The 14,497-nt window shown below is 42.6% G+C and overlaps 3 protein-coding genes across 3 annotated transcripts; all 3 read left to right on the top strand.

Annotated features, from left to right (window-relative positions):
* Positions 1 to 3,287: 3,287 nt before the first annotated feature.
* On the top strand, positions 3,288 to 4,679 carry LOC117759206 (nuclear factor 7, ovary-like). The gene has a single exon (XM_034581219.1). The coding sequence runs from the start codon at positions 3,288 to 3,290 to the stop codon at positions 4,677 to 4,679; it is 1,392 nt and encodes a 463-aa protein (XP_034437110.1).
* A 2,852-nt stretch (positions 4,680 to 7,531) lies between these two features.
* LOC117759205 (nuclear factor 7, brain-like) lies at positions 7,532 to 8,923 on the top strand. The gene has a single exon (XM_034581218.1). It carries the CDS (start codon positions 7,532 to 7,534, stop codon positions 8,921 to 8,923), a length of 1,392 nt encoding a protein of 463 aa, XP_034437109.1.
* A 2,853-nt stretch (positions 8,924 to 11,776) lies between these two features.
* On the top strand, positions 11,777 to 13,219 carry LOC117759204 (nuclear factor 7, ovary-like). Its single transcript, XM_034581217.1, has one exon. The coding sequence runs from the start codon at positions 11,777 to 11,779 to the stop codon at positions 13,157 to 13,159; it is 1,383 nt and encodes a 460-aa protein (XP_034437108.1). The 3' UTR covers positions 13,160 to 13,219.
* Positions 13,220 to 14,497: the final 1,278 nt, after the last annotated feature.

Raw genomic sequence — 14,497 nt, 5'->3', positions numbered from 1 at the left:
TTCATATTCATGTAGAGCTCATGAATACATCAGGACTTGTCTGCGTCGTGTGCAGCGGCGGAGGCAGGAAGGTGAAGGAGGAGTCGGGAGGTGTGAAGCGACATGTTTTTCTATTAATGGGCCCAAACGGACAAACTCTGCCAATAAAACCCTGTGAGTGGACGGAGGCAGTTAATGACTGTTTAATTCTCACAGTCGTTGTCACTTATCCAAGAACACGGAGTTGAACCGAAGAGCGTGGGTGGGGGGGGGGGGGGGGGGGGGTTGTTGGAATGAAATGGGGAAACTTGAGAATTTAAAGATAAGGGCTTGGGACATCGTAGCATTCAGACGTTGCATACACCCCCCCTGTGTATGGAGCAAGAAGGGGAATGATTTATTTCGTCTATAATTTTATCTGAAAGTAATAAACTCTAACTCTTATCAAATGAGGGTCCATCTAGTTTGTGTCAGTCAGTGCACGAGTTTCAGAGCCACTGGTCTGGACCTTGGAAAGAAACGTTTCCATCCAACAGTCGGTGGTTGAGGGGACCCGGGAGATTTGGACACATCCAGAGAAACCGGAGCCAGCGGGTAGTGAAGAGAGGCCTGTGAATTCTAAGCAGTTCACAGCAAGTACACTGAGCCAGTGTGTCTGGAAACTGGAGCTCACCCAGCAAATACACCGAGCCCCGGCCAACTCTGACTGTTTAGAAAGCTTGGAAACGTAATGGCTGACAAATGGACAATTAATTCAAAGGTGAAATCTGTAATATTTACTCCTACAGCAGATGAAGGTGAAACAATCTCATCCAAATGCTGCAAACGGCAGAATTGATCACAGCTTTTTGGGGATCAGACGTCCACCGATGAAGAAACCGACTAAATCTCGAGTCGGTGTGAGATTTAGTCGGATCCGGGCATCAACCTCCCCTGCTGCGCCCGCAGAGGTCCGTCCCTGATGGATGACCTCTCCGTCGCACACGCCACACGCCCAGCGCCCACTGCACGTGCACATTAAGAACTTACCCTTACAAACGGATTAGGAGGCCGGTAATGGAAACGGAGAGAACCCGGCCCCATAATCTCCTCCCTGATACCTTTTTGCTCTGATCAATCTTTGTTTGGGCGCCCGGGAGGTGGTTGTGAAATGTCACTGGCGTGTGGTTGGAGAGGTGAAGCATGTGCGCGTGTGCGGTCGAGGGTGTTCAATGTCAGATGTCGGATTCATTTGTCTAACTTGTTGGCTGCAGCCTCGTGTCGTGCGCTGGCTCGAGGTGTCGAGAGGAGGCATCAGTTATTATCTGTGAAGGGTGTTGCATTTATGATTTATTCGGCGCTGCAACAGAGATTGTGCCGGTGCATTATAGCCGTCATTATGGCTTCAAGCGTGACCCAAATTTCCCTCTGCCCCTCTTCGCGCAGCCTCCTCTCCTCCCCCGTCGTCCTCATCCATCCACCGCGGCGTCTGAATCCAGACGGAGAGCAGCTCGTACAGTGTGACCGCAGCTTGTTATCGGCCTCAGCTGCACAGTGAGACCAGGCCACAGGGAGACGGAGAGAGGAAAGAGACAAGAGACAAAGGGGGAGAAAGAGACATTACAGCAACATGCAGAATGTGTCTGTATAGATTGCAGTGAAATGTAAATGCATTTAGAGAGGGAACAGATTTTTCACGCATCATGTAGGAAGGTTTTAAGGGAGACGCAGCACATGTAGGGGTGTTAGAAGATTACTTTTCTAAATGGCTGCTGCCAGTCAAGTTTCTATACTGTGGCTTATTCATACCTGTAGCATGTGCGTGGATTATAGAGACTGTGATGCTCATCCCAGCTGTGATGTTTGAGAGATGTTAAGACACAGATGGTTGAAAAAGGGAAAAAAACAACAAAACATGTCTTAGTAAAGTGCTAATCCACTGCGAGTGTCCAGAATACCTTTCAGTGCTGATCCCCAGTCTGTGGATGGATGAAAAGCATTTTTCCTGAGAGATTCTATGTGATGAGGATGTTGGATCTAAAGGCTTATTAATGCCGCCTTTACGTGTGGAAAGAAATATGTTAGTTTCTAACTGTCCTCATTCTTCCACACTTTAAACAAACTTGGCGACAGTGTAGGATTTTGCGATAATGTGCCTGAGAAGCTAAAGCGTTTTGTCCCTGTGTCCCGAGCAAATTCCTCCGCTCATAGATCTTAACAAGGTGCGACAACCTCTGTTCTTAACCCTCAACAAGAGAAATCTAAGTACACTTAGTTAGTTTGTGTGTTTATGCTTTTATTATTTTCATAATAAATGTTTTTTTGAAACACAAATGTTGTCTTCATTAATGTTGTATAGGTGTGAAGTTTTCCAACCTCTGAACTCCATATCCTTCATCTTTGCTAACTACTGACGTGGTCATTTTGGTTAAAGTTAATAATTTAATTATTCATCAAAGTTCCAAATTTGTAGTTGATACATTCATGAGACTTAATCAACAAATTGGCTCTTTTCTCTTATTTTGAAGGCTGGTGCCCCGAGGTAGCTTTAATGTAAACTAAAGTTATTATTTAATATTAATATTAAATATGTTTCTGATAGCCACATTTATTGAATGCCCAAAGTCACACCATATAATGCTGTCACACTTAAGGTATAATAATCACGACAAAATGTACAATCACTTGATGATGTCATACTTTTTACTGCACTCACACACAAATTAATAATCAAACTTGAGCTGATTTGAATTTATAAAACCCTCTTTTCATTTTCTGACATTGTGTCCATTTGTTTGCACTTTGCTTCTGTCTCTTTAATGAGACTTCAGCTCTGCAGTTACGTCACAGACTCCCCCCCCCCTGCACTTCCTGTTCATATTTAACTTTCACTTTCAAGCAGAACTTCCTCTGAACATTGAACACAAACATATTCAAGCAGCTATTTTACAACCAAGTCTCTTGTCTGTGTGAGCTTGTTGCTGCCAAAGGACTTTTGACCAGTTATCAAATCCAAGGCTTGAATTACTTTTTACAATCGTGTCCTGACACACCAGAGAAACCAGGAGACATCTGTTCCTCCCTGAAGAGACGCAGGCTGAAAACCAGACGATCACATTCACCTTCCAAACCAAACTGAACCAAACCGGACCAAACGTCCTGAGTGAGTCCAGCTACAGGAGAGAAGAGTCAAACTACAACCTGCCGACGCTCCACACACTGACCGTGAGTTTAACAAACACCTCGACTCAGAGAGGTAGTGAACCTCAGTGAAGTTCGTGGAGCTGTGATTGACTGACTGTCTGTTTTCAGCTTCACCTGGAGACTCAATGGCTTCCAGATTAGAAGAGGATCTCTGCTGTCCCGTCTGCCATGATGTCTTCAGAGATCCTGTTCTTCTGTCATGTAGCCACAGCTTCTGTAAAGACTGTGTGAAGAGCTGGTGGGAAGACAAAGAAGTAAAAGAGTGTCCACTTTGTAAGAGAAGATCTTCAAGGTCAGAACCACCTGTTAGCCTGGTGTTAAAGAACCTGTGTGAGACCTTCTTACAGGAGAGAGATCAGAGCTCTTCACATGCTCTCTGCAGTCTGCACTCAGAGAAACTCAGACTCTTCTGTCTGGACCATCATCAGCCAGTGTGTGTCATCTGCAGAGATTCAGAAAAACACAGCGACCACAGATTCAGACCCATCGATGAAGCTGCACAACAACACAAGAAGCAGCTTCAGGAAACTCTGGAGCCCTTGAAGAAGAAGTTACAGTGTTTTGAACGTGTTAAAGTAAAGTTTGAACAAACAGCAGAACACATTAAGGTCCAGGCCGGACTCACAGAGACGCAGATCAAGGAGCAGTTTAAAAAGCTTCATCAGTTTCTGGAGGAGGAAGAGGAGGCCAGGATGGCTGCACTGAGGGAGGAAGAGGAGCAGAAGAGTCAGATGATGAAGGAGAAGATTGAGTCTCTGAGCAGAGACATAACGGCTCTTTCAGACACAATCAGAACCACAGAGGACGAGCTGAGAGCTGAAGACGTCTCGTTCCTGCTCAACTACAAGGCTGCAGTGGAACGAGTCCAGCAGCGCCCCCTGCTGGATGATCCACAGCTGGCCTCAGGAGCTCTGATAGACGAGGCCAAACATCTGGGCAACCTGAGCTTCAACATCTGGAACAAGATGAAGGACGTGGTCTCCTACAGTCCTGTGGTTCTGGACCCAAACTCTGCTCATCCAGAACTCGTCCTGTCTGAAGATCTGACCAGTTTTAGCCGAGGAGAGAGACAGAAGCTTCCTGACAATCCAGAGAGGTTTGATCATTACGTCTCAGTCCTGGGATCTGAGGGTTTTAACTCAGGGACTCACAGCTGGGACGTCCTGGTTGGAGACAGTACACGCTGGTCACTGGGTGTAAGAGCAGAGTCTGTCCAGAGGAAGGGAGACGATCTGTCTGGATTGTGGAGAATATTGTTCATTGAAGGTAAATACAAAGCAGAGTCACCATCAGCAGTATCTGATGTCTCTGTGCAGAAGATCCAGAGGATCAGAGTGAAACTGGACTGGAACAGAGGAGAACTGTCGTTCTCTGATCCTGATACTAACAAACACATTCACACCTTCACACACACTTTCACTCAGAAGATGTTTCCATACTTTTACACTGGAGATCATCATCATCCAGTGAAGCTGTTACCTGTGAATGTCTCTGTGACGCTGGATCAGAGCAGTTAGAGATAAAGATTTTATTCATCATGTTTATTTCTTCAAGAGAAATCTGCTGAATTTAAAAGTTAAACTCGTTATTCTAAATCTTTGTTTATTTCTCCTTTTACTTCTCACTCATTTTTATTTCTCCTGTCGACTTTTCCACGTGTGTAAAAAGATTTCATTATTTTCTGATCTTTATCTTTGGTTTGTTTTTTACTTTCAATGGAAAATGTTTTCTATCATTTAGATTTTGTGTGGATCCATGAAGTCGAGCAAACTGATGAAGATCCACATAAAAACACATTTATCAATAACATCTGATCATTGTTCACATTCAACAAACTTTATTAAAACTCAGACATGAGACATGATTCATGTTTAATCACATAAAGTCTGTTCACATATGAAATAATCCAACATATATGAACATTTGTCTGTTTGATGTGATGAAGCCAAAATGATTCTGTCTGTAAAAGTGTTTATTCAACAGCAGCCTAGTGATGTGACTTTAATATTGTGATAAAAATAATAAAAACTATGAAACAGAAACTGAGTTCTGACCTTTTTTAAGTTGAAAAGTAAATATAACATTATCTGTCATTAAGCAGGATTTAACACTCAGATAGTTTCAGGTTTTTAAATTGAGTTATATATACGTTTATTCATGAATTATTGCTAATTTAAATGTTTGGACCTAATAGTTGTGAACAATAGTTGGGCCTACATGTGAAGCCAAAGCCTGCAACCACATGTCTTCTTTGTTCTGGAGACAAACATGAGCTTCCAGAACTCAGTCTCCCAGGGTGCTTCAACTTCACACCTAGGTGTGAACCTGCCCCTGGACACAACTTTCAACCCCTATTGGTCACTGTGTGCCCCCCCGACCCATGAGGTCACCAGGACAATAACAGCCCAGTTCCCCGTCTTTTCTACTGACCTCTGCAGGAGGAGTAGGTTCCTCTCCCTGCCCCAGCTCTTGTGACCTCCAAGCAGGCCTGCCTGAAGCAGACTGCTAAAACCTTCCAAAAGGCAGGGACACGAGAGCCTGCCTAAGAACTTCAGCACAAGCAATTGGCCGCGACACAAAGTCTGACCAGCAGGCCACAGGGAGACGGAGAGAGGAAAGAGACAAGAGACAAAGGGGGAGAAAGAGACATTACAGCAACATGCAGAATGTGTCTGTATAGATTGCAGTGAAATGTAAATGCATTTAGAGAGGGAACAGATTTTTCACGGATCATGTAGGAAGGTTTTAAGGGAGACGCAGCACATGTAGGGGTGTTAGAAGATTACTTTTCTAAATGGCTGCTGCCAGTCAAGTTTCTATACTGTGGCTTATTCATACCTGTAGCATGTGCGTGGATTATAGAGACTGTGATGCTCATCCCAGCTGTGATGTTTGAGAGATGTTAAGACACAGATGGTTGAAAAAGGAAAAAAAAACAACAAAACATGTCTTAGTAAAGTGCTAATCCACTGCGAGCGTCCAGAATACCTTTCAGTGCTGATCCCCAGTCTGTGGATGGATGAAAAGCATTTTTCCTGAGAGATTCTATGTGATGAGGATGTTGGATCTAAAGGCTTATTTATGCCGCCTTTACGTGCGGAAAGAAATGTGTTAGTTTCTAACTGTCCTCCTTCTTCCACACTTTAAACAAACTTGGCGACAGTGTAGGATTTTGCGATAATGTGCCTGTGAAGCTAAAGCGTTTTGTCCCTGTGTCCCGAGCAAATTCCTCCGCTCATAGATCTTAACAAGGTGCGACAACCTCTGTTCTTAACCCTCAACAAGAGAAATCTAAGTACACTTAGTTAGTTTGTGTGTTTATACTTTTATTATTTTCATAATAAATGTTTTTCTGAAACACAAATGTTGTCTTCATTAATGTTGTATAGGTGTGAAGTTTTCCAACCTCTGAACTCCATATCCTTCATCTTTGCTAACTACTGACGTGGTCATTTTGGTTAAAGTTAATAATTTAATTATTCATCAAAGTTCCAAATTTGTAGTTGATACTTTCATGAGACTTAATCAATAGATTGGCTCTTTTCTCTTATTTTGAAGGCTGGTGCCCCGAGGTAGCTTTAATGTAAACTAAAGTTATTACTTAATATTAATATTAAATATGTTTCTGATAGACACATTTATTGAATGCCCAAAGTCACACCATATAATGCTGTCACACTTAAGGTATAATAATCACGACAAAATGTACAATCACTTGATGATGTCATACTTTTTACTGCACTCACACACAAATTAATAATCAAACTTGAGCTGATTTGAATTTATAAAACCCTCTTTTCATTTTCTGACATTGTGTCCATTTGTTTGCACTTTGCTTCTGTCTCTTTAATGAGACTTCAGCTCTGCAGTTACGTCACAGACTCCCCCCCCTGCACTTCCTGTTCATATTTAACTTTCACTTTCAAGCAGAACTTCCTCTGAACATTGAACACTGAGCAGATCACAATCATATTCAAGCAGCTATTTTACAACCAAGTCTCTTGTCTGTGTGAGCTTGTTGCTGCCAAAGGACTTTTGACCAGTTATCAAATCCAAGGCTTGAATTACTTTTTACAATCGTGTCCTGACACACCAGAGAAACCAGGAGACATCTGTTCCTCCCTGAAGAGACGCAGGCTGAAAACCAGACGATCACATTCACCTTCCAAACCAAACTGAACCAAACCGGACCAAACGTCCTGAGTGAGTCCAGCTACAGGAGAGAAGAGTCAAACTACAACCTGCCGACGCTCCACACACTGACCGTGAGTTTAACAAACACCTCGACTCAGAGAGGAAGTGAACCTCAGTGAAGTTCGTGGAGCTGTGACTGACTGACTGTCTGTTTTCAGCTTCACCTGGAGACTCAATGGCTTCCAGATTAGAAGAGGATCTCTGCTGTCCCGTCTGCCATGATGTCTTCAGAGATCCTGTCCTTCTGTCATGTAGCCACAGCTTCTGTAAAGACTGTGTGAAGAGCTGGTGGGAAGACAAAGAAGTAAAAGAGTGTCCACTTTGTAAGAGAAGATCTTCAATGCCTGAACCACCTTGTAACCTGATGTTAAAGAACCTGTGTGAGACCTTCTTACAGGAGAGAGATCAGAGCTCTTCACATGCTCTCTGCAGTCAGCACTCAGAGAAACTCAGACTCTTCTGTCTGGACCATCAGCAGCCAGTGTGTGTCATCTGCAGAGATTCAGAAAAACACAGCGACCACAGAATCAGACCCATCGATGAAGCTGCACAACAACACAAGAAGCAGCTTCAGGAAACTCTGAAGCCCTTGAAGAAGAAGTTACAGTGTTTTGAACGTGTTAAAGTAGAGTTTGAACAAACAGCAGAACACATTAAGGTCCAGGCCGGACTCACAGAGACGCAGATCAAGGAGCAGTTTAAAAAGCTTCATCAGTTTCTGGAGGAGGAAGAGGAGGCCAGGATGGCTGCACTGAGGGAGGAAGAGGAGCAGAAGAGTCGGATGATGAAGGAGAAGATTGAGTCTCTGAGCAGAGACATAACGGCTCTTTCAGACACAATCAGAACCACAGAGGACGAGCTGAGAGCTGAAGACGTCTCATTCCTGCTCAAATACAAGGCTGCAGTGGAACGAGTCCAGCAGCGCTCCCTGCTGGATGACCCACAGCTGGCCTCAGGAGCTCTGATAGACAAGGCCAAACATCTGGGCAACCTGAGCTTCAACATCTGGAACAAGATGAAGGACGTGGTCTCCTACAGTCCTGTGGTTCTGGACCCAAACTCTGCTCATCCAGTACTCGTCCTGTCTGAAGATCTGACCAGTTTTAGCCGAGGAGAGAGACAGAAGCTTCCTGACAATCCAGAGAGGTTTGATCATTACGTCTCAGTCCTGGGATCTGAGGGTTTTAACTCAGGGACTCACAGCTGGGACGTCCTGGTTGGAGACAGTACACGCTGGGCACTGGGTGTAAGATCAGAGTCTGCCCAGAGGAAGGGAGACAAACTGTCTGGATCATGGAGAATATGGTTCTATGAAGGTAAATACAAAGCAGTGTCACCATCAGGATCATCTTATCTCTCTGTGCAGAAGATCCAGAGGATCAGAGTGAAACTGGACTGGAACAGAGGAGAACTGTCGTTCTCTGATCCTGATACTAACAAACACATTCACACCTTCACACACACTTTCACTCAGAAGATGTTTCCATACTTTAACACTAGAGATCATCATCATCCAGTGAAGCTGTTACCTGTGAATGTCTCTGTGACGCTGGATCAGAGCAGTTAGAGATAAAGATTTTATTCATCATGTTTATTTCTTCAAGAGAAATCTGCTGAATTTAAATGTTAAACTCGTTATTCTAAAGCTTTGTTTATTTCTCCTTTTACTTCTCACTCAGTTTTATTTCTCCTGTCGACTTTTCCACGTGTGTAAAAAGATTTCATTATTTTCTGATCTTTATCTTTGGTTTGTTTTTTACTTTCAATGGAAAATGTTTTCTATCAGTTAGATTTTGTGTGGATCCATGAAGTCGAGCAAACTGATGAAGATCCACATAAAAACACATTTATCAATAACAGCTGATCATTGTTCACATTCAACAAACTTTATTAAAACTCACACATGAGACATGATTCATGTTTAATCACATAAAGTCTGTTCACATATGAAATAATCCAACATATATGAACATTTGTCTGTTTGATGTGATGAAGCCAAAATGCTTCTGTCTGTAAAAGTGTTTATTCAACAGCAGCCTAGTGATGTGACTTTAATATTGTGATAAAAATAATAAAAACTATGAAACAGAAACTGAGTTCTGACCTTTTTTAAGTTGAAAAGTAAATATAACATTATCTGTCATTAAGTAGGATTGAACACTCAGATAGTTTCAGGTTTTTAAATTGAGTTATATATACGTTTATTCATGAATTATTGCTAATTTAAATGTTGGGACCTAATAGTTGTGAACAATAGTTGGGCCTACATGTGAAGCCAAAGCCTGCAACCACATGTCTTCTTTGTTCTGGAGACAAACATGAGCTTCCAGAACTCAGTCTGCCAGGGTGCTTCAACTTCACACCTAGGTGTGAACCTGCCCCTGGACACAACTTTCAACCCCTATTGGTCACTGTGTGCCCCCCCGACCCATGAGGTCACCAGGACAATAACAGCCCAGTTCCCCCTCTTTTCTACTGACCTCTGCAGGAGGAGTAGGTTCCTCTCCCTGCCCCAGCTCTTGTGACCTCCAAGCAGGCCTGCCTGAAGCAGACTGCTGAAACCTTCCAAAAGGCAGGGACACGAGAACCTGCCTAAGAACTTCAGCACAAGCAATTGGCCGCGACACAAAGTCTGACCAGCAGGCCACAGGGAGACGGAGAGAGGACAGAGACAAGAGACAAAGGGGGAGAAAGAGACATTACAGCAACATGCAGAATGTGTCTGTATAGATTGCAGTGAAATGTAAATGCATTTAGAGAGGGAACAGATTTTTCACGGATCATGTAGGAAGGTTTTAAGGGAGACGCAGCACATGTAGGGGTGTTAGAAGATTACTTTTCTAAATGGCTGCTGCCAGTCAAGTTTCTATACTGTGGCTTATTCATACCTGTAGCATGTGCGTGGATTATAGAGACTGTGATGCTCATCCCAGCTGTGATGTTTGAGAGATGTTAAGACACAGATGGTTGAAAAAGGAAAAAAAACAACAAAACATGTCTTAGTAAAGTGCTAATCCACTGCGAGCGTCCAGAATACCTTTCAGTGCTGATCCCCAGTCTGTGGATGGATGAAAAGCATTTTTCCTGAGAGATTCTATGTGATGAGGATGTTGGATCTAAAGGCTTATTAATGCCGCCTTTACGTGCGGAAAGAAATGTGTTAGTTTCTAACTGTCCTCCTTCTTCCACACTTTAAACAAACTTGGCGACAGTGTAGGATTTTGCGATAATGTGCCTGAGAAGCTAAAGCGTTTTGTCCCTGTGTCCCGAGCAAATTCCTCCGCTCATAGATCTTAACAAGGTGCGACAACCTCTGTTCTTAACCCTCAACAAGAGAAATCTAAGTACACTTAGTTAGTTTGTGTGTTTATGCTTTTATTATTTTCATAATAAATGTTTTTCTGAAACACAAATGTTGTCTTCATTAATGTTGTATAGGTGTGAAGTTTTCCAACCTCTGAACTCCATATCCTTCATCTTTGCTAACTACTGACGTGGTCATTTTGGTTAAAGTTAATAATTTAATTATTCATCAAAGTTCCAAATTTGTAGTTGATACTTTCATGAGACTTAATCAATAAATTGGCTCTTTTCTCTTATTTTGAAGGCTGGTGCCCCGAGGTAGCTTTAATGTAAACTAAAGTTATTATTTAATATTAATATTAAATATGTTTCTGATAGCCACATTTATTGAATGCCCAAAGTCACACCATATAATGCTGTCACACTTAAGGTATAATAATCATGACAAAATGTACAATCACTTGATGATGTCATACTTTTTACTGCACTCACACACAAATTAATAATCAAACTTGAGCTGATTTGAATTTATAAAACCCTCTTTTTTTTTTTCTGACATTGTGTCCATTTGTTTGCACTTTGCTTCTGTCTCTTTAATGAGACTTCAGCTCTGCAGTTACGTCACAGACTCCCCCCCCCTGCACTTCCTGTTCATATTTAACTTTCACTTTCAAGCAGAACTTCCTCTGAACATTGAACACTCGGCAGATCACAATCATATTCAAGCAGCTATTTTACAACCAAGTCTCTTGTCTGTGTGAGCTTGTTGCTGCCAAAGGACTTTTGACCAGTTATCAAATCCAAGGCTTGAATTACTTTTTACAATCGTGTCCTGACACAGCAGAGAAACCAGGAGACATCTGTTCCTCCCTGAAGAGACGCAGGCTGAAAACCAGACGATCACATTCACCTTCCAAACCAAACTGAACCAAACTGGACCAAACGTCCTGAGTGAGTCCAGCTACAGGAGAGAAGAGTCAAACTACAACCTGCCGACGCTCCACACACTGACCGTGAGTTTAACTAACACCTCGACTCAGAGAGGAAGTGAACCTCAGTGAAGTTCGTGGAGCTGTGACTGACTGACTGTCTGTTTTCAGCTTCACCTGGAGACTCAATGGCTTCCAGATTAGAAGAGGATCTCTGCTGTCCCGTCTGCCGTGATGTCTTCAGAGATCCTGTCCTTCTGTCATGTAGCCACAGCTTCTGTAAAGACTGTGTGAAGAGCTGGTGGGAAGACAAAGAAGTAAAAGAGTGTCCACTTTGTAAGAGAAGATCTTCAATGATGGAACCACCTTGTAACCTGGTGTTAAAGAACCTGTGTGAGACCTTCTTACAGGAGAGAGATCAGAGCACTTCACATGCTCTCTGCAGTCTGCACTCAGAGAAACTCAGACTCTTCTGTCTGGACCATCAGCAGCCAGTGTGTCTCATCTGCAGAGATTCAGAAAAACACAGCGACCACAGAATCAGACCCATCGATGAAGCTGCACAACAACACAAGAAGCAGCTTCAGGAAACTCTGGAGCCCTTGAAGAAGAAGTTACAGTGTTTTGAACGTGTTAAAGTAAAGTTTGAACAAACAGCAGAACACATTAAGGTCCAGGCCGGACTCACAGAGACGCAGATCAAGGAGCAGTTTAAAAAGCTTCATCAGTTTCTGGAGGAGGAAGAGGAGGCCAGGATGGCTGCACTGAGGGAGGAAGAGGAGCAGAAGAGTCGGATGATGAAGGAGAAGATTGAGTCTCTGAGCAGAGACATAACGGCTCTTTCAGACACAATCAGAACCACAGAGGACGAGCTGAGAGCTGAAGACATCTCGTTCCTGCTCAAATACAAGGCTGCAGTGGAACGAGTCCAGCAACGCCCCCTGCTGGATGATCCACAGCTGGCCTCAGGAGCTCTGATAGACGAGGCCAAACATCTGGGCAACCTGAGCTTCAACATCTGGAACAAGATGAAGGACGTGGTCTCCTACAGTCCTGTGGTTCTGGACCCAAACTCTGCTAATCCAGTACTCGTCCTGTCTGAAGATCTGACCAGTTTGAGACGAGGAGAGAGACAGAAGCTTCCTGACAATCCAGAGAGGTTTGATCATTACGCCTCAGTCCTGGGATCTGAGGGTTTTAACTCAGGGACTCACAGCTGGGACGTCCTGGTTGGAGACAGTACACACTGGGCACTGGGTGTAAGAGCAGAGTCTGACCAGAGGAAGGGAGACAAACTGTCTGGATACTGGAGAATATGGTTCTATGAAGGTAAATACAAAGCAGTGTCACCTTCAGCAGTATCTGTTCTCTCTGTGCAGAAGATCCAGAGGATCAGAGTGAAACTGGACTGGAACAGAGGAGAACTGTCGTTCTCTGATCCTGATACTAACACACACATTCACACCTTCACACACACTTTCACTCAGAAGATGTTTCCATGGTTTAACACTAGAGATCCCTTGAAGCTGTTACCTGTGAATGTCTCTGTGACGCTGGATCAGTTCAGTTAGAGATAAAGATTTTATTCATCATGTTTATTTCTTCAAGAGAAATCTGCTGAATTTAAAAGTTAAACTCGTTATTCTAAAGCTTTGTTTATTTCTCCTTTTACTTCTCACTCATTTTTATTTCTCCTGTCGACTTTTCCACGTGTGTAAAAAGAATTTCATTATTTTCTGATCTTTATCTTTGGTTTGTTTTTTACTTTCAATGGAAAATGTTTTCTATCAGTTAGATTTTGTGTGGATCCATGAAGTCGAGCAAACTGATGAAGATCCACATAAAAACACATTTATCAATAACAGCTGATCATTGTTCACATTCAACAAACTTTATTAAAACTCACACATGAGACATGATTCATGTTTAATCACATAAAGTCTGTTCACATATGAAATAATCCAACATATATGAACATTTGTCTGTTTGATGTGATGAAGCCAAAATGATTCTGTCTGTAAAAGTGTTTATTCAACAGCAGCCTAGTGATGTGACTTTAATATTGTGATAAAAATAATAAAAACTATGAAACAGAAACTGAGTTCTGACCTTTTTTAAGTTGAAAAGTAAATATAACATGATCATTCATTAAGTAGGATTTAACACTCAGATAGTTTCAGGTTTTTAAATTGAGTTATATATACGTTTATTCATGAATTATTGCTAATTTAAATGTTTGGACCTAATAGTTGTGAACAATAGTTGGGCCTACATGTGAAGCCAAAGCCTGCAACCACATGTCTTCTTTCGGCCGGGCCCCTCTGCTCAGGCGGCTCGCCATCTCACAGACCTTTCATGCCAGAATGGTGACCTGGGAAACGTCCGACCTGGTTCGTCCATCTCAGCAAAGAAGAGGACGTGGTCAGGATCGAGAGCTGATACAAACGCTGCTGCACTTGATGCAAGTATTTTATCGTACAGTTTGGCGATTTATGCAAATTAAAAAACATTCAACTACTTATTCTTGGTGGGAAGCTTTTGTTTCTGTGACGTTGTCCCAGACGCCCAAATATCTCAGATATATGGGCGTCAATCATGATGTTTCTTGATAGCATCACATAACGAATTAAAACCAAACTCTGATAAAAACAACCTAAAATGACAGAAACCATCTTTGAGAAAAATGTATTTTATCTGTATTTTAATTTAATGTTGGTCCATGTCCAAGTGGGGTTCATAACATATACTGCAGCCAGCCACCTGGGGGCGATCAAGATGCTTTAAGAAGACCTTGATGAGAGGACATTCAGTCAAGGACAAACGTGGACAGTTTAGAGTTTTATTTTAGATTCAGTCTCTTGCCTCAGTTGTTTTCTGGCATTAGAAAGTGAAGCGGTGAAGTTAAATTG

Source organism: Hippoglossus hippoglossus, chromosome 3 (assembly GCF_009819705.1).
Source record: "Hippoglossus hippoglossus isolate fHipHip1 chromosome 3, fHipHip1.pri, whole genome shotgun sequence".
In the NCBI taxonomy this organism is placed as follows: domain Eukaryota; kingdom Metazoa; phylum Chordata; class Actinopteri; order Pleuronectiformes; family Pleuronectidae; genus Hippoglossus; species Hippoglossus hippoglossus.
The sequence above is the reverse complement of the archived record's forward strand: the minus strand, read 5'-3'. Positions and strand labels throughout refer to the sequence as shown.

Bases quoted from the DNA above. Each gene is read 5' to 3' on its own strand.
- LOC117759206 (XM_034581219.1), top strand. From the start codon at position 3,288: ATGGCTTCCAGATTAGAAGAGGATCTCTGCTGTCCCGTCTGCCATGAT.
- LOC117759204 (XM_034581217.1), top strand. From the start codon at position 11,777: ATGGCTTCCAGATTAGAAGAGGATCTCTGCTGTCCCGTCTGCCGTGAT.
- LOC117759205 (XM_034581218.1), top strand. From the start codon at position 7,532: ATGGCTTCCAGATTAGAAGAGGATCTCTGCTGTCCCGTCTGCCATGAT.